Source organism: Doryrhamphus excisus, chromosome 13 (assembly GCF_030265055.1).
Source record: "Doryrhamphus excisus isolate RoL2022-K1 chromosome 13, RoL_Dexc_1.0, whole genome shotgun sequence".
Lineage (NCBI taxonomy): Eukaryota > Metazoa > Chordata > Actinopteri > Syngnathiformes > Syngnathidae > Doryrhamphus > Doryrhamphus excisus.
Genome location: NC_080478.1, coordinates 9295574 through 9320642, shown reverse-complemented (window position 1 = coordinate 9320642; position 25069 = coordinate 9295574). Strand labels below are relative to the sequence as shown.

The 25069-nt window shown below is 38.3% G+C and overlaps 1 protein-coding gene across 4 annotated transcripts in view; it reads right to left on the bottom strand.

Moving 5' to 3' along the window:
* Nucleotides 1-2267: 2267 nt before the first annotated feature.
* LOC131140760 (protein delta homolog 1) overlaps nt 2268-25069 on the bottom strand; it is a 55565-nt gene continuing 32763 nt past the window's right edge. The window contains exons 3-9 of one of the 4 annotated variants that reach the window (XM_058091469.1): nt 19093-19216; nt 11170-11255; nt 9902-9973; nt 9695-9752; nt 9315-9445; nt 8824-8965; nt 2268-4679 (exon numbers count right to left, since the gene is read on the bottom strand). In XM_058091469.1, the coding sequence (XP_057947452.1) occupies nt 3884-4679; nt 8824-8965; nt 9315-9445; nt 9695-9752; nt 9902-9973; nt 11170-11255; nt 19093-19216 (1409 nt within the window). In that variant the 3' untranslated portion in view covers nt 2268-3883. Of the gene's footprint in view, nt 4680-8823; nt 8966-9314; nt 9446-9694; nt 9753-9901; nt 9974-10240; nt 10390-11169; nt 11256-19092; nt 19217-25069 lie in introns of those variants that run through there. The other 3 variants (XM_058091470.1, XM_058091472.1, XM_058091471.1) reach the window with 3 other exon arrangements.

The following is a 25069-nucleotide window of genomic DNA, read 5'->3' as shown; positions in this document are numbered from 1 at the left end:
GGTCATAACTGTGCAAGTGGAGTGGGTGGGACCCTGGGCCCCAGCAGACAAAAAGGTCTCTGTGTTGTGGGGCTTGAACATGTTAACATTTTTACCTCCAATGCATGCCGTTGAAAAACATATTTTAAATATGAATGAACACTAATTAAACATGCAAACTGGAGCGAGCAAATACATGTCATCATTGGGCAAACACAGGCAATAGCACAGGGGCCCTAGATTTCCAAACATCCCCAAACGTCCCCAAACATCTCATAAAATCTGCTTATTGATTTTTAAATTATATTTAAAGTTTTAGGGCTGCACAGTTGTCGAGTGGTTAGCGCACAGGCCTCACAGCTGGGAGACCCAAGTTCAATTCCACCCTCATCCATCTCTGCGTGGAGTTTGCACGTTCTCCCCGTGCATGCGTGGGTTTTCTCCTCCCACATTCCAAAAACATGCTAGGTTAATTGGTGACTCCAAATTGTCCATAGGTATGAATGTGAGTGTGAATGGTTGTTTGTCTATATGTGCCCTGTGATTGGCTGGCGACCAGTCCAGGGTGTACCCCGCCTCTTGCGTAAAGACAGCTGGGATAAGCTCCAGCACACCCGCGACCCTTGTGAGGATAAGCGATAGAAAATGAATGAATGAAAGTTGTGCTTCAAATATATTTTTCCTCCCTTTTTTGTTGGGAACTGATATTTTCCTGAAACTTACCTACTTTGTACTGATTATTACTAAAGAACAAAAAAAGATAGAAACAACATTTAATTATGAGACAGCCTAATCTTTCCATGTTAATATAACCATAGCCAACACAATATTTTTTGTGCCTTGAAAAATCAGTGATAGTTGTCCAAAATGGCCACAATACTGAAGGGGCTGTCTTTTGAAGAATGGCTGGGATTTAATGAGTTAATGTTTTTTATCAATGACAGTAAAAGATTCACTTGTTAGGCCAGGAGTATTTTAGGGACTTTATCTAGCTAAGGAAGTAGGAGAATTGTATAATATTCATATAGATGATGAACATGGATACTAAAAATATGGGCTGTAAATTAAAGCAACTTAAGGTGACAGACTGTATGTAACAGATTCTAACAGGATGTGGAGGGCCTCAATGACTCGGGACCCCAAATGACAAAACACGCCCCCACATGTCATGTAATGGCGATACGGACTGTATAGAAATCTAGACCCGTCCCTTCCCAGACATGCTAGGATAACAAATAGTCCCCTCCATGCTGCACTATATATAGTTCTAATAATGTCTTCTACAGATCAGCCTTCAAACAGGTTCTCAGTCTTCTTTCAACAGCCAATCAATCAACCTGCTCAATATCCACCATTGGCACCCCGTTATGGATAACTTCAGGTTTTACTACCACTTCCTCTCCGTATTTACTTTTTATATTAGTTTGATATCTTTGTTGAAACAGAAAACCTAACTTGAACATGACTCTAACCCAAACCCTACCCTAGCCTTAAACCCTGACCTGACCTTAAACCTAACTCTAACCGCAAATCCTAACCCAAACAATAACCATACTCTTATCAAAACATAACCTTATGCTTCACACTAACTCTCGCTCGTTGCTGAACCTACCCAGTGTCACCCCCTGCTGGCCGATATCAACAATGTCGGTTTCGGCACTTCAAAGTGGGGCTTCGGGGAGATTACGTAAGCGCCTATACAGAGCTCTGTCTCTAAACGAGTGACATCTTGTGGTGATAACTCATATAACACCCAATTTAGGTGAATGATGATAATATTTCATTCATTTTTCCCTTCCATAAATGCTTCGCATTGACTCTTGCATGACTTTTATCATGCATGTTCTTTCCACTGTGTAAAATGTAAACAATACAGGCAATGACGTCACGCATAACACACGTACTGTGTGGCTTTATACACGTGTGGTGCAGTAATATATTTCGGCCACTAGATGGAAACAAACACTAAAACTTGATGTTGAGAATACGCCAGCCATCGGGAGGAAGACATTGAGCTAATAATAGGTGATGTTGTTTAGAAAATCTTATCCATTTGCTGGGCTAAATCTCATCGGAAGTTGCTAATCATGTCAAATTCTGCGAACTTAAAAGCCCCCAAGATGTGAATTGATAAAATCGTGATAATCAGTTAGGGGAAAAAAGCCTGAAATCACCTCCTTTTTTTGCCTTTTTATTTTAGTCCACTGTATTAAACACAAAGAAAGCCAATACAAATATTCTTGGACTGCAATTGTATTACAGGGCTCAAACAAATACAGACAAGAACTTGCAATAAAAGCATAACATTGATGAACTCCTTTAATACAGTAGGTGGTGTTTAATAATTCAACAAACATAATAAATCTGTATATATTTGGGTTAAATATTACTTTCATAGCACTAATGCATTAAAAAAAACTCCCTTTATTGTCACAACTTAAACAAAAATCTGCATTATGGGAATGTACTTGTACTTATTTATTACTAGGAATAAGTGTTTTTTTTATTTATTTGCACATGTATTGTCCTAATTACATAGTTAATCTTTCACAATATTATAGAATAAGATTAAATTGTTATTCTAATTTATATATATATCAATTTAATAATGTAATAATAATGTTTCATGTTGTTTGCTGTTTAGTGATTGTGATAAAGACCTAATAAGTCAATACCTGAGCCTGTCACTTAGATACAAAATGGAGGAAAACGCTTCAAAAAAAGAAAACATAACCTGTCACCTGCTAAGAAATGTGAATATTTTTCACGCGCTACGCTCCATGTGTGACTGCATCACAAATGAACCTCAGCATCAGCATATTTACAATACATAAATCATTTTTTCCTGCACCCGGAGGAGTGCCTGAAGTACACTTACTGCTTCTATACAAACCTGATTTTACAGCTCAGCAAATATGGACAGAATCTTAGAGAAACGTCAAATGAGACCCAGACTGATCAATAAAGGGAGGACAGAGAAAGATAAATTATCTTTATGGAAGCTATGACAAAATGTGTATTTATTTAAGTGTACAAAACACATTAGGAAATAGCAAACAGAAGGAGAATTGCAATCAATCAGTGGAATTTGTCTCAAGTCACCTGCAGGTACACAGAGCTTTTTTTTTTTTTTTTTTACAACATTCTTAATATTTATAGCTTGTTTAACGTAGAACATTTTAAATGAAATCCATATTTTACCACAAATATAACCTGCACAATTCAACAAAATCCAATACTAGCCTTGTACAACAAAAGCCATTTGAATTATAATTAAATACACAAATAATACTACTACTAATAATAATAAATATAAATAATTTATACTGCAGTTTGGCTTCACAAACGCAAGCACAATAAGGAATGTTAAATTAAGACCACTCCGATAATGTTAATCAAAATTGAGCATTATTGTCTTTTTGTAATTTTTAGTAAGTTAGTCGTATGCAAAAACTGCACAATCTTTGATTTCCATGAAATCACACAAATCTTTTTGCTGTTATAGTCCAAATGCTTTTAGGAAAAGTGGTGCAATGACACACCAAATCCAGCAGATGAAGCTGGAAAAAGATTGTGTTTATTTATGGTTATGATTATGGTTATAAATACAGATCTTGTATTGGATGACATCAAATTGTACAGGAGTGTTTTTGCATCAAAAAGGAAAAAAATGTACTGTTTATAAAATGCATAACAGTCCTAAAAAGTGTTGCATATATTAACTAAATGACTGTTGGCCAGCTGAGCTATTATAGTCACATGACAAAATACCACATTGTTATTTGGTAGAACATGTTTCATATTATCACACATGAAAAAGTATACAATCAACTTCCAATGTACATCACTAATGTCCGCTCCTGCTACTTTCCATAAGACACTCACGAGTAACTCCATCAACATGTCAGATGGAGGTGTAGTGCTTTCCAAAGCTGTTCAGTCGGATCTTCTCTGGCAGGATAATGTTCACCGAGTGCTCTGCCTCCTCCTGGCTAGCTCCGCCCACCTCCCTCAGCAGGTGCTCACGCTGCTGTCGTACAAGCTTTCTATATTTAGCGTTTGCCATCCACGCCTCGCATCGGCCGAACAGCACGATGCCGGTTGTGAGCAGGATGACCAAGCAGGTGAGCAGGGCCAGCATGCCGAAGCAGACCAGCTGACCGTGCGTGGACAGGACTCCCGGGGAGTGGTGGACCGTCTCCTTCAATGTGATCTTGAGCAGGTCCCTATCAGGCGGTTGGAGGAGTTTGTGGAAGGCGTGGGCAGGGAGGGAGTAGTGCTGTGGAGTTAGCGCAAACACTCTATGGTTCACGGGCTTGATGCTGGCCTGCTTGGGCTTGGATTTTGGTTTGTGCTGCTGGGAACACAGCTGACCTGAAAACCATTTGGGACAAACGCACCGGAACGTTCCATCAGTTTGGTCCAGGCACGTGGCCCTGTTAGAGCAAGGCCTGCTGCTGCACGGCGAGAGGCCGGCAGTGTCGTTACAAGTTAAACCGGCGAAGCCTGGTGGGCAGGAACATGTGAAGGTCGCACCGTGGTTTGTGCAGTTGCCGCCGTTCAGACACTGGTTGGATTGGCAGCTGTCAATGCGTACCTCGCAGAAGTCTCCAGAAAATCCAGGGGGACATAAACAGGAAAAGTGGACTTCCGAGGGGTCATCCGTGTCCTTACATGTGCCTCCGTTCTGACAAGGAGAGCTGAAGGACACAACACAGTAAAGAAAATAATACTTGTTATTAAACAGCATCACAAAGCTAATAGTGAGCTAATGAAGCTAATGAAGACCTAAGACCCAATGAACTTTGAGATGTTCCCAACACTAGTGTAGTGGTTCCCATTTCTTTTTGTGTTATTTAGGATTTAGACCACACAATATTTACCCTCTGAATTACAGGTGCATTTCTCAACAACTTGATTTGAATATCTGACTCAAAAGTATTTGTGAGGTTCCTCAGGGTATCATCCTGGACCCCTTTTCATTAAAGATAATAGTATTTTTATTGTAATGTAATGTAATAACTGCACATTAAGTGCTTTACGCACACTATAAACCTTGCAATCCAACCTACCTCAATGTGCCCAGAGTCACTTGCTCGTGACCTGTGGCTGTTTTTGCCAGCGGCGTTAATATCCAAGTACATGCTGTAGTAATATCTGACTCAAAAGTATTTGTGAGGTTCCTCAGGGTATCATCCTGGACCCCTTTTCATTAAAAATAATAATATTTTTATTGTAATGTAATGTAATAACTGCACATTAAGTGCTTTACGCACACTATAAACCTTGCAATCCAACCTACCTCAGTGTGCCCAGAGTCGCTTGCTCGTGACCTGTAGCTGTCTTTGCTAGCGGCGTAAATATCCAAGTACAAGCTGTAGTAATTCTACTTCATCACAGTAGCTTCAGATTTGTCAGATCAAAATGCGTATGTTCGCTGGTTATGACTTTCAAAATAGAAGTCAATGATAAGAGAGTCTAATTCGGACCTACTTTCTGCTTGTGCACTCCATCATGGGAACTGTAGTTCTTTAAGTGCAAACTTAAGCTAAACTACTGCAATATTTGTCTTTTCTTAAATAAACATCAACATAAATTATTAGTGGTAGCAGCTACAACTGCAGTCATTATGAGGTCATGCAAGCAAAGTTATAAAACATTTCAAAATGTACCTGCATTGTATTGTGTCTCAATTAAATATATATATATTTTTTTATTTGTCCTGTATTTGTCGTGGCAATTTTCTAAAATGTAATGTCAAAATATCGTTTCATGTCATTGAGTGTATTGCAATACTCCTAGTAGATAATGAAAGCTGCATTAAACTTAAAAATACAAAGTAATTATTTGAGAAGTTCCTCAAGGAAGTGTCCTGAGGCCCCTTATTTTTTCAATTTAATTTTAACAGTAAGACACTATTTTAGTAGACAAATGAGGATGGTAAACTAAATTCTTATTGTTAATCTAGCCTTTTTCCGATTGCAAAAAATATTATATTATTATATATATTATTATATTTTTAATATAAAATAGCCAAAGTTGTTGAGGGCAAAGGTCCTTGTCACCTCTCTGCCTGTCTTACTTCTCAGTCTCAGTCATCTTCTTGATGAGAGCTTTGTTTAATTTAATTCTGATTATTTGTGAGGTTCCTCAGGGTAGAGTCCCAGGGCCCATTTTTTTTTATTGCCATGTGTGCTGTGAGCGTACAAAATGGATGGCGCTGTCCCTCTTGCTTTGCTGAGCAAGAACCCTATTGATTTATAAAATCTGATTTACTAAGGCCAAGGTCCTGCTCACTTCATGACTTGTGTGAATTCTCAACCAATCTTCATCCTGATAGGGACAGCTTGGTTTTGGCACATTGGTAGGTAGACTGTTTTACTTTAGGTTTCCTGTCTCTCTTATGTGTCCTATATTGTTGCTCGGGGTAATCAAACCTTTGACAATTTGTGGCGCCCCCCAGGGGAGTGTCTTGGGTCCATTTTAAAAATGAATATTTCATGTGACATAATGCACTCGCAATATACATGTTAGGCCGCAAAGAAATCTTTGCATAAAACCCGCAGAAAAATATATTCACAGCTGAGTGAAAATGAGTCCCGAGACAGGATGTATTATCTGGGAATAAAAGCATCTGAAATGACATTCCGAGTAATGATGGCCGCTGTCACACTTTTTTTGACGTTTAATATTGGAGCTGAATAAATGAGTCACTGCACGTGACTGTCATACTGCGGCTGCCTGACACATTTTGATACAATCTCCAATATTCCAATATTACAGTATGTTGTGTGCACTGAGGGTGGAATAAGCTTGTTCAATATCCAAGATGACCTTCACTAGCAAAGCAAGTGAAGGTCATGTCATTTAATTTCTGAAAAGTATTAACAAGAAGGCACCGTCAATTCTCTGACACGGAACTGAAGGATATTGGATTTTTTTCTGTTTGTCTTGCAGGTCAACAGAGCCTGGAGGCTTGTGAGCTCACCACAGACTCGTGTATTGTATGTATCCAATTACAAACAAATATGTGCAGTCATTCTAATTAAAACAATCAAGTTTACGCCACAATGGTTTTCATATATTTCACACTAAGTGTCACCTCAAAAATATGTGTCTTTGTAAGTAGCTTTTATTTCACACATTCATTCATTCATTTTCTACCACTTTTTTCTCACAAGGGTCGTGAGGCAGGGTACACCCTGGACTGGTGGCCAGCCAATCACAGGGCACATACAGACAAACAACCATTCACACTCACATTCATACCTATGGACAATTTGGAGTCGCCAATTAACCTAGCATGTTTTTGGAATGTGGGAGGAAACCGGAGTACCCGGAGAAAACCCACGCATGCACGGGGAGAACATGCAAACTCCACACAGAGATGGCCGAGGGTGGAATCGAACCCTGGTCTTCCTAGCTGTGAGGTCTGCGCGCTAACCACTCGACCGCCGTACCGCCCTATTTCATACATTTTCATTTTAATTTAAAAAAAAAAAGTACCATGAGTACCAGTGGTACTCCTACTAGGATTAATACATAACAGTTTCCATGCTGCATGAGTGACGAATATAGCAGGACCTTCAACCAAAATTCTCCAGAAAAATGAAACTTGGGAGTTCAAACCATTGTGAGATGTCTTGAAATCTCATGAGATTTCATCCAAGGCAGTGGTTCCCAAAGGTTTTTTTTTCAGCGCCTCCCCTTTTGGAGTTTTTTTTTTCAGTTTTTTTCTTCAGTTTCTCAGTTGTTCAGCGTGTACACATAAAGCAGCAAACTTTTTGGAGCTTAACTGTGTTCTGGGTCGCAGGAAGGGACATCCCAGAGGATAAACGACATACGGGTCTGGAATGTAAAACAACAAACAAACGTGGAAGTAGCCACAGCCGGGAGAGAATGTGCTGCAAGAAATACACTTCTAATTATGTAGAAAGCAGCACTGTCCAATATCTCGCTGTAAATGATGATGATGACACAGAAGACTATGACAAGTGCATCAGACATTTTGATGAGTTTGGGTATCGTGGAGACAGGAATCTGACCATTACCGTCATAATATACAAATCAGATGAGTGAATTGACTCCCATGGCAACAAACACTTTCAAGCGACAAAGCGGAATAGTAATATCAAAACTAAATATTTGCTTGAAAAAACTCTGCCACCTAAAGGGTTAATAGTGTTAACAGTGTTAACAGGAGGCCAAATACTGCAATATGCAATACGAGTTATATAAAAAGCTCTGCACTTTACTCCAAATGAGTCTGTGGTGTGATGTCAGATTCTAAGTGTTGAAGTAAAATGTCACATGACCAGCTCTTCATGTTATATTCCATGTGACAGGTTGGACTTTACCTTTGTTTTTCCTTAACGAATGAATGTTGTATTTTAATGTATCTTTTACTCTGTTTACTTGCTTTTATTCAACTCCATTCTTCTGTAAAGTGTTTTCGAGTATTTTGAAAAGCGCAATACTAATAAAATGTATTATTATTATTATTATTATCAGTTTTCATGTTATTTCCTGTTTTGTGTGCTCTTACTTTGGTTTTCTCGTTCGATCACTGGAAAGTGCCTGCAGTGGTACCTGTTACTCATTAGTACTATTTAGCTGAAGTCATATTACGCGCAAAGAGCAAAACATAACACATAACAGTCATTGCAAATTGCATATTCACTATCTGAAGGTAAAACGTGGAAATAATTCAATAATTCATACTGAGCTTGCTGCTCTGTGGAGCACGTCATCACTCATGCACTTATATTGTTATCTGCAGAAGACAACATACTGATATGATTGGATATCTGGCCTCTCTCATTCAAATGGAAAACAAGCTCATACCCATTAATGCGGCAGAGGTTCCTCTTCAGTTGACACGTTGGACCAGTATATCCATGGGGGCAGACACAAAGGTAACCCCCCTCTCCGGTCTCTATGCAGGTGGCATTCCCAGAACAAGGCCTGGATGAGCACAGGCGGGTATCTGTAGTGACACACACACACACACAAACATTCTGTTTTTAGATCGCCCCACATGCTTGGTGATGTGTCTCCCTGTTTTTTTTTCCTTGCGTCCTTCACTTTCACTCTGCAGCAGCAAAAGTGCGAACATCTCCCAAATGGTATTACATGACACACATTGCTCCAAAGAAAGATTATCCAGCCGTGAGTCATTTTATGCTATAATTCCCAAAATCATATACCATAATGACATGAATCATGTATTAAGTACTTTGATTTTAATGACAATAAGAGTCAACCTCAATGACCTTCACCGGCCTAAAAATAAATGCCAATACACTTAACAAGTCCCTCTGGGCAGGGTGACTCACCATGGTCACACAGGCTGCCCACCCAGCCCTCCTGACAGATACACTGCCACGCTTTCTCGCAGGAACCGTGCAAGCAACCTGGGAATGGGATGCAGTGCTGGCAGTCGTCTCCTTGCCAGCCTGGTTTGCATCTGTGAAAAAAAAAAATGAAAAAGGAAACAATGGTGAACTATTAATACACCACCTACGATGCTTTGTGCTCCTCTTGGCCCCATAATGCCAGCTTGCTGCAGCTGATGTGTTGATTAGGACTCTTTTGCAAGAGAATCATTTGTTCATCTGTTTGTTTTTTTTAATTGTTCAAACACAAAGCAAACCATGCAGGGGATCAAACAAATCTACAGGATGTGAGCTTTTTTGTCAACACAAGAATCGTTTACCTGCATTTGCCTGTCTTCTCACAAAATCCATTCTCAGTGTTGCATCCAGGGCTGCATCCTTGAAAGATGGAGGGAGTGGGGGGTATGTTATTATTTGTAGTATTGTAGATGTGTACCAAAAGTCAAGGAAAACACATTCAAAATCCAAATCACTTGGACAGGAGTTGGAGCGACAGCATCTCAGTGCCTTGATTATGATCTGATTACCTCTGGCAACGCCTGTTAGAGCCACCAGCAAGAGCAGCGATGTGAGATGCATAGTCATTTGGGAGCAAATTCCTGCAAAATAAACAAGTACTTCAAAAAATAATAATCACTAATTGTAAAAGTAAAACAGTTTTGTAGCCTCTTCACAGAGGTAAACAAGAAGTTCGTCTAACAGTTGGCATGCCATGTTTTCAGGTCATCATTTTGCATGAAAGTGGTACACCTGAATGGTTCCATATGGAACACCGTGCGTGTGTGTAGACAAAGAGACTAGCCACTTCCTTTCTAAAAATCTATCTCTCATCACTTCAACGAGACAATTAAATCAAATGATCCTACCTATGTAGCACCGGCACAGAGTCTCCGGGTGATCCGTGTCATATTTGATGGATGCAGCGCGGGGCTGTGAGAGCCAAGAGTCGGGGAGCGCAGATGGAAGTGATAGCGCGGGTGGTGGGAGAAAAGGAAGGGGGGTGGGGGGGGGGGGGGTGGACCGGGAGGCTTTGATGGGACTGCTGCATCGAACAGCATCCCAGTGCAACAAGCTCCTCCCACCTCATAAGAGCGAGTGAGTGAGGCAGCCCCCCCCCATGTGCAATCAGAGGCTTGGTGCCTTAGACTGGTTTTTGAGTTTTGAGAATGGGGCTATATTTCTTTCAGAAAATAAAGGAAAATGACACTTCCTTTGTGATGTTGTGTATATACAGTACCCATACACTGGAATTTAAAGATTTCAGAAGCTCCTTCTCTAACCGAAACATACTCTCTCAAATTAATTTTTCCCAATTAATCTATTCCAGAAAACCATTTTTATGTTGGTGTTTTACAGCCGCAACAATAGCCTGTGTTTTTATTAGGGATTATTGGGCCTGTTGTGATAATTCAAACATGCAATAAAAGCCTGTTGTTGCAATGCTGGTGCTTGTGTGTCTCACCAAATATTACTGACACCTAGTGACCAATGTAGAACGCTGCATCATCATCGTGTCTTTGAATGCGTTTTCTGAATGCTTTGTTTTTGTACTTTGCTTTTTTTAAGCTTTTTTATGCTTGAAAATGCATAATTTGGGGAACTAATTTATAAATTGTGATTTAATATGCATATTTTTTATTCATAATAGCCTGTATTCAATGCAAAACATTATGATTTATTAAGTAATACAAAATTTAAAGCGTGAAGTGTGTTACTGTATAATAAAAAAAATATTTAGCAATCTAGCAGGCACAGGAAAATTGGTCAACTAAATTGTTGGTGACTTACTACTTACTTACTCTGCAGAATTCATGTGCTTCTAACACAGATGGCCCAGTTAGCTTCAGGAACAGGAACAAAGACCTGGAAGGAACAGGAAGTCTGGCAAGACACTAAATACTTCAATAACAGCACTATGATGATGATGTGCATAATAAGTTAATTTATAGACACTGATTTCACTATTGAATAACTGTTCAGGAAGAGGGAGTCAAACAAGACATACACTAAGCAAAATACAACGTAAACAGCACTATATAATCAGACGGATAGATAAGAAGTCAATTCATACACATTTGCTTCCCGATGGAATCCTTGTTCAGGAACAGGAAAAGACTTGTCAGGAAGATAAAGGGCCACAAGTGATTATGAGACTGAGACTAAGATGAAGTTATACACATTCATTATTACAATTTAATCACTACTCAGGAACAGGAAGTTAAACGATGAGCAGAAAAAAATACTCCGAAAGCTACACTACATAATCAACCAATATAGATGTATTCACATTAAATGCCCAATACTATATGTATTACAGCCACCTAAAGGACTACAGTAGAACGCTTTAAGTCATTAGTTGAAATCATTATTCCAATACAGCAAAGCAGACAGACAAGAAACTACAGCACATAATACTATAAATGATATCAAATTACTGAGAAAATTACCAATACTATAGACCACCAAAGCATGCAGTGAAATGGATTTGACAAAAGTTTTCGATACAATTAATCAGATTAATTAGAAAGGTATGGTATCTGCGGTTAGTCTTTAACTGGGTAAAAGTTACTTAACAAACAGGAGCAATATGCGAAGCTAGGGGAATACACATCTGCAAGTTGAAGTATATCATTCGGTGTACCCCAGGAGTATATGTATACTGGGGAACCAAAACTGTTCAACCTATAATGACATCAAAAGATATAAAGCTAGTGTTATTTGCAGACGATACTACTGCATTGTGTTCTTGAGAAAGCAAACAAGAGATTGAACTTAAGTAAAACTAAAATAAAGCTATTTTGTAATAGCAGGAAGGATGCTTATGCTCAAATACAAATTGATGGATCATTGAATGCGTGAACAAAAATACATTTCTGGGGGTCATAATAGATGGAAATCTCATATAACACATGATCTCACATTACAAGAGAAATTGGCAAGAAATACCTCAATACTGAATAAAGCAAAATTAGTTCTGGACCAAAAATCAGCCATATTTTCTATTGCTCTGGAGATATACATTTCCCTTGCCACAGTGCTTTTACATTTTACATTTTTTGTCCATAGTTAACTAAGAGTTAATTGCATTTAATCGCAGATAGAAATGTAAAAATAACACTGGTTCGTTGGGCCACTCTTATGTCAAGGTAGCACTGTATATGACAATAAGATGATAACAATATGATAATATATGACATAAAAACCGGTCTCTGGCAGGTGACTGTGCAATCCATGATAACCATAACAAAACAGATACAAATACAGTAGATATAAATAACTTCGGTCTTGCTACAAGAGTCATCTGCCAGGGCTTTGAAGCTAACTTTACCAATCAAAATACTCTTTTTTCTCAATTTCTGCTCAATATTTGTTCCAGTTTGTGGCTACAGAGTTATCGTGCTTCTATCAAACTACGGTGTGGGCCGAGTGTCAAACACGAGTAGCGCTCGTTAATAGCGAGTCAAAAAAATTGTCGCTGTTAAAGGAAACTTTTGTTAACTTTGACAGCCCTAATATATATATGTACACACATATATATAATAATAAGTCATAGTGTCATTTATAGGGAACATACAAACCATTTTTTTCTAAAGTCACAATTTTTAAAATTTGCTGATCTAGTAAATTTTCAAACAGCTAAAACTATGCATAAAGCAAACCATTACCTAATGGTCATGGTCTAATTTATTTTGCTCCACTCTTTGAAACATGGATATTGAATAGCTTGCATACACAGCGCCTACCTGCCATACATAATAATGCCCTTCTCTATTTTTAGTCCTTTTATTGCTGGCCACAGTCTGCCCTTAGGGCTTCCAAGGACGACGGTAGCTATCTTTGCAGGTATATGGATTGGATTAATGACTAATTATGATGGTGGACCTTAATCACTCACTTTGAGGGGCAGAAACAATATCATCTTGAATATTTGATACGTGACTGTTGCCACTAAATAATATCTCCTGATTCTTCTTTGTGGTTTAAATGCAGATTTTAAGATTTGTTGTCCATATTGTGTACATCCTGTAGTGTTTCATACACGGATAAAGATGTGGGCTGGCTGTCTAGACTGAAACAGCAGCAGGGATTCTTATGCGCATTTCACTAAACCGTAAATCGATTGGTTTTGTAATCAAATTGTTGTACAGGGAAGCACAAAAAATCCCCTTTCACATGGGATCAATTTGCATTCCGTTTGAAAGGACACAGGAGCCGTGAATGCAGCAGAAACAGATAACCCCTCCACGAGATTTTGATGCAGGAGGGATTCCACATTCTCACATTCCTCCCAGTTCAATTGGCTTTGTGCGTTTATTGTCCAACCTCATGAGACAGTGAGCGCAAAAGCCTCGGAGTTGCATTACAGCCATTCCCTGTCAGAGGTGCCGCTAAGATTACATCAGTCTCTCGTTTTCTCAGGTTTCTACTCGCTTTATTAAACTGGAGGAGTCGTCCATCGATTTATTTCCTCACCAGCTCTGCTCTAATCTGGCATTTATCTCGGCTTCTATCTGTCTGGCTGCCCTATATCTGCGTGAAATGTGACATTATGGATATGCATTGCTGCCTCCTGTAGGTCACAGTAGGAGGACAGTCATTATATGAGCACGTGGGAACAAAAGTTCAGGACTTGAGTAGATAGACAAGAAAAATAGCACGTCTCCCTACCGATCTGGCAAAATCAACAGCACAGCATTGTTCCTGTTGCGTTACAATAAAATGTCACCGAACATTATAGTAACATTACTGACACCTGGTGAAGAGTGTATATAATACATATTATTCACAGCGTATTTGAATGCATCTTCTGAATGCCTTATATATGTATTTTAGTTAATTTATCAATTTTTAACGTTTGAAAATGCTTAATTTTGGCCATAAAAAAGACACAAGATTTGCTTCAATATGCAGATTTCTAATAATAGGCTGTATGTGTTCCACTACGAAACACTACGACTAATTGAAATATTCTTTTAAAAAACGTGGTAGAGTTAGGCTGTGAAATTGAAAGTGGCAAAGGATTACTGTTTTGGCTAAATATTTTGTAATACATACAATAAAACACAAAAAATGTTAAAACACAATGAAAAATGGGGGTCCTAGTACACTACCCTGAAGGACCTCAACAAGCATTAACTTGCAATAGTAATTATTTCCTCATTAAGGATATATTTCCATTAAGCCATAAAGTGTTGAGTGGATTACTGGCTGTTTTGTGTCATTACTGCCGCCTAGTGACCAGTATGCTACACATCACGTGTATTACAATATGTTTTGACTAATAAGACCACAGTCTACCACGGAACAGACATCGTTTATAAAGGAATTTTTGACAAACCTAGCAAAGTAGCGATAATCGATCCGTGATATTGCGAGGAACAACCGTATAGTAGATTTTAGGATGTTTGGAAGCTATGGTCAGAGGATATATTTCTTTGTGTATCTTGATGGATGGATGGACAGATAGATGGAATGCAAAATACAAATAAACCCATATTAATCTTAAAGGGGACAAAAAGAGAGGGCATTTAATGAATTACATTGTATTTCATTTTACTCTCCTGTAAACCTAGCTAAAGCTATCCGTCTGGATTTCAAAGAGAAAAAGTGCTGCATGACTTGTACAAACAGGTATGCATAAATATTTGATACGCAGTATAAATTGTAAAAATGATGTGAATAAACTCCTCGTGTGTTGGTGCAGCATAGCTTAAATCTCCCAGCAGTCAGAACTTGCATAACGCGGGGGAACTGATATTTCTACTTTAAAGTGACGATGAAAGAGAGTCTCACTTTTAATCTCCATAAAGATTAGCTGTTCACTGACACAAACCAAAAAAAATAAAATAAATATCATGCCATAGAGACACAGTCAGATGTGATTAACAGCCTAACTTATTCATTTCAAACCCTGAGGAAATTGGGGGTTGGGGAGCGAGGGGTGGATGTGATTGAAATTCTCAGCACGTATAGATAGGAAACGGGAGAAGATCTATCAGCATGCTGAGATATGATTAAACAAATCCCCAGACTGTCAACAAATACAGCCACGACTGCGTGCCACATTCTAAATCTGGCACATGCTCTGTTTAGAGGTTATGGTTATGCTTCACGTCACACACGTACTATTATTATTGACACATGAATAAAACTTATGTTTGTGTATGTCGCAGTAAATGTGTTCCATTGCTGGAAAAGGAGCAGAATGGTTGGTCGTGGGTTACGCCCAGGAGCTAATTTAAACCTGCAATAATTTTCTCCGGGTACTCCGGTTTCCTCCCACATTCCAAAAACATGCTAGGTTAATTGGTGACTCCAAATTGTCCATAGGTATGAATGTGAGTGTGAATGGTTGTTTGTCTATATGTGCCCTGTGATTGGCTGGCGACCAGTCCAGGGTGCATCCCGCCTCTCGCTCTAAGACAGCTGGGGTAGGCTCCAGCATGCTCACAACCCTTGTGAGGATAAGTGGTACAGAAAATGAATGAATACGTAAAATTAGCTTAAATATGCATATTTTCCAGGGTTCAATTCCACCCTCGGCCATCTCCGTGTGGAGTTTGCATGTTCTCCCCGTGCATGCGTGGGTTTTCTCCGGGTACTCCGGTTTCCTCCCACATTCCAAAAACATGCTAGGTTAATTTTCTCCAAATTGTCCATAGGTATGAATGTGAGTGTGAATGGTTGTTTGTCTATATGTGCCCTGTGATTGGCTGGCGACCAGTTCAGGGTGTACCCCGCCTCTCGCTTTAAGACAGCTGGGATAGGCTCCAGCATGCTCGCGACCCTTATGAGGATAAGTGGTACAGAAAATGAATGAATGAATGAATACATAAAATTTGCTTGAATAAGCATATTTTCCACTAATACTAGGCTGTATTCAACCACGAAACAGCATGAATGCATTTATTTATTTTACAAAAACCGTGACAAGAGTGAAGAAAACACAAAGTCTGCACTAAATAGTGAAAAAGGATGGATGGATATTTGAAATAACGTGAGAGACTAAAGGCACAAAATTCGAACCATGATGTGGCGAGGCTGGACTGTATGCCAATTATTACAAAGTACTTTGAGTATTTTTAGAGGTTATTCTTTATTTAACCCCGCCTCTCGCCCAAAGACAGCTGGGATAGGCTCCAGCACCCCTTGTGAGGAAAAAGCGGTAGAAAATGAATGAATGAATTCTTTATTTACATTTATGAATTTCAGGTTTTTGTCAGATTTTAACTGCAGTATTTACTTATCCTTTTTGAACAACTTTTATTCTTTGCTTTATCTCTGCACAAGATAAACTTTTTTTTTTTACTCCCATTTGATTATTTTGTGTTTTATGATTTATTCTTTATACTTTTATCACTGTTAAGCTGTACATTGGTTGTTACACATTCTCTTATTATTATTTTCTGTCTCTATGCAATAATGGCACACAGGAAGCGAACAAACATTTTCATGTACCTAATGATATGGCAGGTTATTGTTAATACATTAATTAGTGGCCTGCCTCATCCCGCCTTGGGATTATGTGGCAGATTTAATTGCACGACTGGGTGATAAAGGTGAGAGATAAAAGTGTGCTGCCACTTCCTCATTTTCCTCACTGGGAGTCCCATTAGAGGACTTGAGCAGCTGAGAAAGCCGTGATAACAAGGCCCGATACCGTCAGTCATCGCCGCCTCCCTCAGTGAGGCTCGGGGCAGCGCTGACAAAACGCTGCATTAGTGACAGGCGCAGGAACGCCTCATCTCTACAAAGCTAAGGGAAAACAGACACAATAATGAGACCATATATCTTATGTCTTTAAATACTGTGCCTCTCATGAGTCATTGACGAAACAATAGTGCTTTCTTTAGCAGGAACCAATCACAAGCTATAAGGACACTCACAATGAGCCTGTCTACCAACTGGAAATCACAGGATGTCATAACTTAATGTACCAGTCTGATCACAGTGTCACCCGACAAACAACGCTAAAATCATCACACAGCAACTTAACACTCAAAAGGTTGCTAAGAAATATACAAGACAAGTACAAATATGAGGTCCAGCAGCCTACCAAAGAACTGCTATAATAATAATAATAATAATAATAATAATAATAATAATAATAATAATAATAATTATTATTATTATTATTATTATCATTATTATTATTATAATTAATATAACAATAATAATAATAATAATTATTATTATTATTATTAGATTAATTATAATATGACTAATAATAATAATAATTATAATTAATAATAATAATAATAACTATTATTATTATAATTAATAACAATAATAATAACTATTATTATTATAATTAATAATAATAATAATTAATAAATTTTTATTATTATTATATTTATTTATTTATTTTTATGTATTTATTATTATTATTATTATATAGTCACCTTTACACTCTGTTATTCTTTGTTTACATCACATTGCAACTCAGGGCTGCAGGAACCTGAGACGAGATAAAGTAGCGCGCTAACCAGTTAGCCATTAAGCCATATAAGTGTTGAGTGGATGACTGGCTGTTTTGTGTCATTACTGCCACCTAGTGACCAGAATACTACACATCACATGTATTACAATATGTTTTGACTAATAAGACCACAGTCTACCACGGAACAGACATCGTTTAGAAATTAAGGAATTTTTGACAAACCTAGCAAAGGAGCGATAATCGATCCGTGATATTGCGAGGAACAACCGTATAGTAGATTTTAGGATGTTTGGAAGCTAAGGTCAGAGGTAAGAAAGCAAACATATGAGGACCTGAGATGGAAGGGGTCTAAGGTCAAACTGTTACATGTATGTTTCCTGTCTGGCAGTTCGTTTTCACACGTTGATCTCCAAATGCTTCCATGTAAGAGCAAGCGAGTTATTGATTTTTATGTGACTGCAAGATGCTGTTTTTCTGTTGTTGTTTTTTTATATCAAAGCTCAACCGCTGTATGTTTCCCTCAGCGCTCAATCAATGGTTGCTTTGTGGAGACGGCACTTTGCCATATGTGTTTGTTACACTGCTGCTTTGAAGCATCAAACTTGAAGAGGACATTCTTTAAAGTTATTTCATCCTCTGACAAAGAAAAGCAGTAACGATGCGCTTGCTCACATTTCTATTCCATGCCTGCAGGACGGCGTGAGAGCGTCTTGCACCGCTCTTACATCAACTGAATGTGCAAAGCCATAAAACACGTTGCAATTAATCAAAAGAAGGTTTTATCTTGTCCCCGTTTTTAGAGAACACACTACTCATCCAGATCTTTTTATATAACAGCGCATCACCGTGTAGTGCTGTGCCTCTCAAATAGCAGAGCTGGTCCCCTTGGGGGGGCATGGTCAACTGTTGGGGGGGAGCACTTTCATGCAGCATACGCTTATATGCTTCACGCGCTCATTCCGCTCAGTCTGTACCGTACAGATAAATAAATAGATACTGCCAGTTTCCCAATAGTTTATTTCAAGGGGACCCAAAACCATTCCTGCCCCCAATTGGGGAGCAGCACTGCTGTAGTGTATGCCACAGCACGATCTATGTATGATGTTTGCTGTGTTAGTTTCAGTCTAATCATCATCAAATCGATATCGGCCCAGATGTTAGAAGCTACAATTACACCCTTAAAAAGCGGCCTCTTCTGCAGGAGGCACAACTCCAATGATGCTACACGTGCAGTTTACCATCTGCGCAGACGCGAGCCGCTGTGTTGTGAAATGTTACCTAAATTTAATTAGCCGAGGTCGTGCGGTCGTTGTCCTCTCCATGGCAACGACTGCCTTGCGGTTGTCAGGAGTGAGCTGGTGGGAGCAGATGGACGAAACTGATGATAGCTGCAGAGGGAACACTGCAACACAAAAACAAAACAGGAACTGAGCTTAAATAGAGGATTGCCTCCAGCTGATGCCACCTTCACTTCTAGTTACCAAGGGAACACAGTGATGATGCCACAGCATCAGCAGGGCAGATCACCACTGCTTTCTGAATCCAGCAGTGAGCCTGACAAAAATAGTCATTATGGTATATGTTCTCTGCATGAATGAGTCACAGCACACACTAACTGTCCTCCTGTTTGTTTTTTTTGTCTGTGAATATGCCTCATTGGCTCCAAGTAAAAGAGAAAGACCCCCTGTGTAAACATGGAGTCTGATCCACCTCTTCAGTCACAACATGCATCTTTCTAATTGGCTCATCTGTCTATATAAACTTTCTTAATAAACTCTGTGTTAAACCATTTCTTATTCAGATTACAAAGGAGTTGTATTGAAAAGAAGAAATGAAAAAAATAACAAAATACAAAGATATACAACATAATTTTTAGAATAAACTCTTGGTATCACAAGAAAGACATGTCATATTACGAGAAATAAATAGAATAGAATAGAATTTTGGGGGGCGGAGTCATAATTTGTAATAAATTCAAATTTTATGAGAACAAAGTTGTCTAAAGTAAAGTATTACAAGTAAAAACTAAAATTATTAAGAGAAAAAAATCACAGAATTACAAGAAAAAAACAAAAGGAATACAAGCAAAATGTGACATTTTACGAGATTAAAATTTTAATATTACAGACAAAATAGCACCTTATTTTGAAAAAGAAATGTATTATAAAGTTGTAATATTGCAACTAAACCCTCATACCATTAAGAGAAAAGGTCAAAGTATTACCAGAAAAAAAATACATACTATTTTTTGTAAAGCACTGAAAATTTTATGAGAATCAAATTGTAATATTATGGGGAAAAAGGCACAGCATTTTGAAAAGGAAGTTTTTAATATTTCTGTGTGGAAAAAGAAATAGCAGTATTGCAAGTAAAATCTCAAACTATTAAGAGAAAAAAAAGTCACAGTATTACAAGAAAAAAGATGAGAATAAAGTCATGAAATTACAGAAATAAATTGCACAGTATTTAGAATTTGTTTTAAATATTTTTTGCAAGGATGATGTTGATGATGCAATATTGCAAGTAAAAACTCATATTATAACCAGAAAACCATACCGTAAAAAATTTTGATACTACAAAAATATGAAGAGTAAAAAGTCGTAATATTAAAGAGAAAACATTTTGATTGTATGAGAATACAATAGTTAGTTGAAATAGATAGTTGAAATACTATCAGAATAAAAGTATTGCAAGAATTAATTTATAATTTTGTGAAAAACGTCACAATATTATAAAAAGACCAAATATTACAGGAAAAAAAGATTAATTTTGAGAATAGCCTGTGATGTGATTAAAGTGATAGTAAAAACTCCTACTATTGTGAGAAAAAAAAATCTTAACTAATCTTAACTCTAATTAAGTTGTAATACTACAAATGTTGTAATTTTATGAAAAATAGTCACAGTATTTAGAGAAAAAAATCCTTATATTACAATAAAATGTGTAATTTTACAAGAATAGCTTTATTACAAATACAAAGTGTTAATATTATGACTTTTGTTATATGAGAATAAAGTTGTAATACTTGGTATACTTAATAAGTTAAAAAAGCTCCAATATTACAATTTTTTTAATTTACAATTTAAAGTTACAGTATTATGAATAAAAACTAGAGCTGTAAAATGAGAAAAAACATTTAATCAGATTAATCACAGTTTTCAAATTAATCATAAATAATCACTATTAGCAAGTATATCAGAAACACTATGTCCATTTTTACTATATTTAATGAATAGAACGATAAATGACAAGACAGGGTTATATATATTATACATTTGTGCATGTATTAACAGCTGAATGTGTCCCTGAAGGCATCTTGTGTTTGTCGCTGATGTGTTCAGGTCAGAATGAAGTTACAAAAGAACGGCAAACTCTATGAAACACACTATGATTGTGTGGGGATGCTCCACTGTGCTTCTACCAACCGTCATTCAAAACAGAGAGGCATGCTTGCTCTGGTGCGCATACGTTAATTACACCAAAAAATTTAACATAATTAACTAAATAAATGAGTTACGACCATTTACGACCGTTATTTGACAGCCCTAAACAATCCTAATATTTTGTCTAGAAATGCAGCACCAGAAGTTGCAATGCAAATCCATCCTCTTCTGGGTAGTGAATTGTCAATTTGGAAAGAAAGGCTCAGTAAAGCCAAGGAATTCAAATAAGAGGACTGACGGTGATACATCACAGCATATCATAGCCTGGATCTTTCAATGTCTTTTGAACATCATGGCACGTCCCCCGTTCTTGAACAAGCAGCACATTTTATCTTTGATTCAAGTCACATCTGTTGACATAAGCTAACTCTATTCCATGCATAACGTAGCATCGTGCTGTTGTTGTGTGACAACTTGGCTTTCATGCCGACGCTTTTCCCGTTTGTGAGCGTTTTGTTAATGTTGTCATAGCCGTTTTTTGTTCCAAAGACACCTTCCATTCTGTTGCTGTTTGATGACAAATGAGGAAGGAATAAGACAACGGGACTAGAATCTCATCTCAATGAGCATGTGGTTGGTATGGCAACGTCGCCCCAAAGGAACGTGGAGGTTGTGTAGCTAAAGCTTTTACGCAGACCAATCCAAAAACAACAAGACAGACAGCGAGATTGCTGTGGGGGTGTTTGCGGTGGGGAGTGTGATAGCTCAACAGCAGTAACATAAAAAAAAAACACAGCGTAAGTGACAGGACAGGAAAGCCAAACAGACACATACACAATATGCCAACTACACTACATTGCACTGTGTGGGTGAAGCCCTTCTGTGTCTTACAAATGACACACTTTTGCAGTATAGTTAACTGAATCACTCTGAATCACTAATGTATTTTCCTTAGAGCCTATCAATGTGATTTCATAAAACGCTCTGTATTTCGCTTTAAAAAGTTTGCAAAAAAGGAGTTTTCTTCCTGCTTTGAAAGTCAAAAAGAATTGAATGAATTGAATTTGATCAGAACAGTTGGAGAAAATTAATGCATGGATGAAGTCAACCAAAAATCACAGCGTTAGCTTAGTCATTAGCCGTTCCACTATACTTTGCAACAAGAAAAGTTTCTAATACCAATGAAATGTTGACAATTTTTTCCGAACACAATAGTCGACATTTCAGCATCAATCAATCCATCATATGTCATGTGGTACAACAATGTTCAAAGTGAAGCTCATAAAACAAAACAAAAAACACCAAAAAATGGGGGAATAAAGCACAATGCAAAGAGAAAAGGCTGAAATGTTGATCCTAATATTTAATAATATCACAAAGATCAAGGATTTGTCCTTAAATATACAGTGGCTCCCCACACATTTATGATTTGGCATTCACAGACCAATTAATTCACAGATTTTTGGTCCAAAAAACTACGTTAATTGTTTTAAACGCGGACCGATTATGCTCATTTTTCGACCCTTTGTATAGAGTTGTGGTCACCTGTAGCAGTGATTTTCAACAACTGTGCCGCGGCACACAAGTGTGCCGTGAGAAATCGTCAGGTGTGCCATGAGGAATTATTCAATATCACTTTTTTAACTAACATGTATTAATAATTTTCTGCAAATATTATGTCATTGTCGCGTGTCATTGGTGTAAAGATATTCGTCCGTGTGGCAACACGTAGCTGATTACCTCGTTCCTCTAATAGACTTAGTGATGCACGTGAGAGGTAGTGGTGACATTTTGTAACATTGTTGGTTAAATCAAAAGAATCTGCTGTGGCGAGTCTGTAATCAGGAAAAAGCTGAAAGAAGCAAATAATGTTGGCTATTGGTGTGCCACAAAATTTTTCCAACGTAAAAAACGTGCCGTGGCTCAAAAAAGGTTGAAAAACATTGACCTATTGAGCAGGTACACACAATAACCGCTGTATTTCCTTTAATTTATTCCATCTACGGCCTGCCTACGGGCTGTGATTGGTCACATGCCCAAAGTGCTTCCTAACTATGAACCATATAAGGAAGTCCTCCACTCTGTGACATCACAAAGAGGCAGTTTTACCACGCCTTTTGAAATCGAGCTTTTTGAGCCATCCCAAACTTCTTTCAGGGCTCACTTCCAAATGCGTAACTCTCATTATCTGATATTTTGGCATCATTTAATACAAGATACAACATTGTAACTACATTTATGAGTCATAAAAGTGGAAAAAACATAATAGCTTCCCTATAATTGCCTGCACAAAACACATTATGCACCTTAAGTAAGGAATAATTTAAAAACACCTGATAATACGGGTAAAATGTTAAAAAAGCACACAAAAAGTGTGCACTCTTTCAGAGTAAGAGCCCGAAAACAGATTTTTCTGAATAAAAAGTGTGGACACCCCTGGTCTAAACGATCTTGGAATGTAAATCCACTGCCAAGGAGGATGTCTTCATGCTAAAGTGGCGCATCACCTCACCACTCATGCTGGCAGTGAGCTGGAATAAACTGTGCGACAAGCGCACAGCGATAACTCGTAAAAGGCTTAAACATCGCTCGTCGTTTCATCTGCGAGACAGATCAATAACGTCTTTGATTGTCAGAAGGGGCCTGACTACAAGACTTAAAAAAGATAAAAGGAATGAAATGCTGGTCTCCAAGGGGAAGCGGGAGCAGAGCACGCTGTAATCAGTGAAGTCTTCTGCGTCCTCTTCACACAAATTGTAAGGAATTTATCACCTGGATGTTCACAAGTGTTGCTCATCAATGCTGCCAACTCCTTTTACACTCCTAACAGTGAGGCTTTTCCCACAATGCAATGCGGTCAGTGATTTACAGGTGTTTGTCTTTGATGCCCCAGAACAACAACAGCACCCTAAATTACGGACTCTATTATTTAGCCTGTGAGTCAAAATGCCAATACAAGTCCTCATTAATAGATTTCTTGAGTGCATTTGATGGTGATGTATTATTGACCGCTTCTTATTATTTATTATTGATTTATCCAACGCAGCAATGAAAGACAGACCAGCTGCTACAGCTCCTTCTCAGCGCGTCTAATTGAATCGCGCCTCTTCACGGGAAACTGGTGCGAAAGTCAAGGCCGCCGTGACGCCCGGCGCCTGTCTGCGTTGGCTGACACACGCCGCAGTGCCTATGAATTATTCACATCACAGTCAGAGCTGAAAGACGGATCGAGTCGAGTCAGAGATGATTCAGCCTCACAAATCTGGCTGCTCTGGAAAAAAAAAAAAAACACTGCAGTAACGCTCTGTTATGATTTATTGCCACGAAAAGTCAATTCCATGTGTTGATGAACTCAATAGTTATTTCTTTCTTGGTGTCAAAGTGGGATTGTTTTGTAACATTTTCGAATGTTCAAGCTGACTCCAGCTCACCTTCAAGCTAACCTCCCCATGATCAAGACAAGGGTGGAGGAAAGCACTTCAACTACTACGACAGCCAGTTGAAAAAGTACAGAACGAAAATGCAAGCTGCCTCAAAAGGGCAAGTTCTATTTGGAAATTGATTTTTGGATCTGTCAAATCTGAGCGTGCCCTCAACCTACTTTCACGCTGTTTGGAGGTCGGAGCACACAACTTCGAAATAGAAGGTAGTCAGACAGGAGACCCATAAAAAGATAAGGAACGGTTGAACGGTAAGGAACGCTCCTGCCACCATAATTGCCACAACTGACCATCCATGAGGTCCTCAGATCCACCAACAACTCGTTATCCCAGCAGGCACATGGTGCTCCTTCTTCCCGAGCCAAAGAGGAGGCCATTAAGGAGGTTATATACACTAATGAAGAAATCCTGAAGGCCCACATAGTGTCAGAT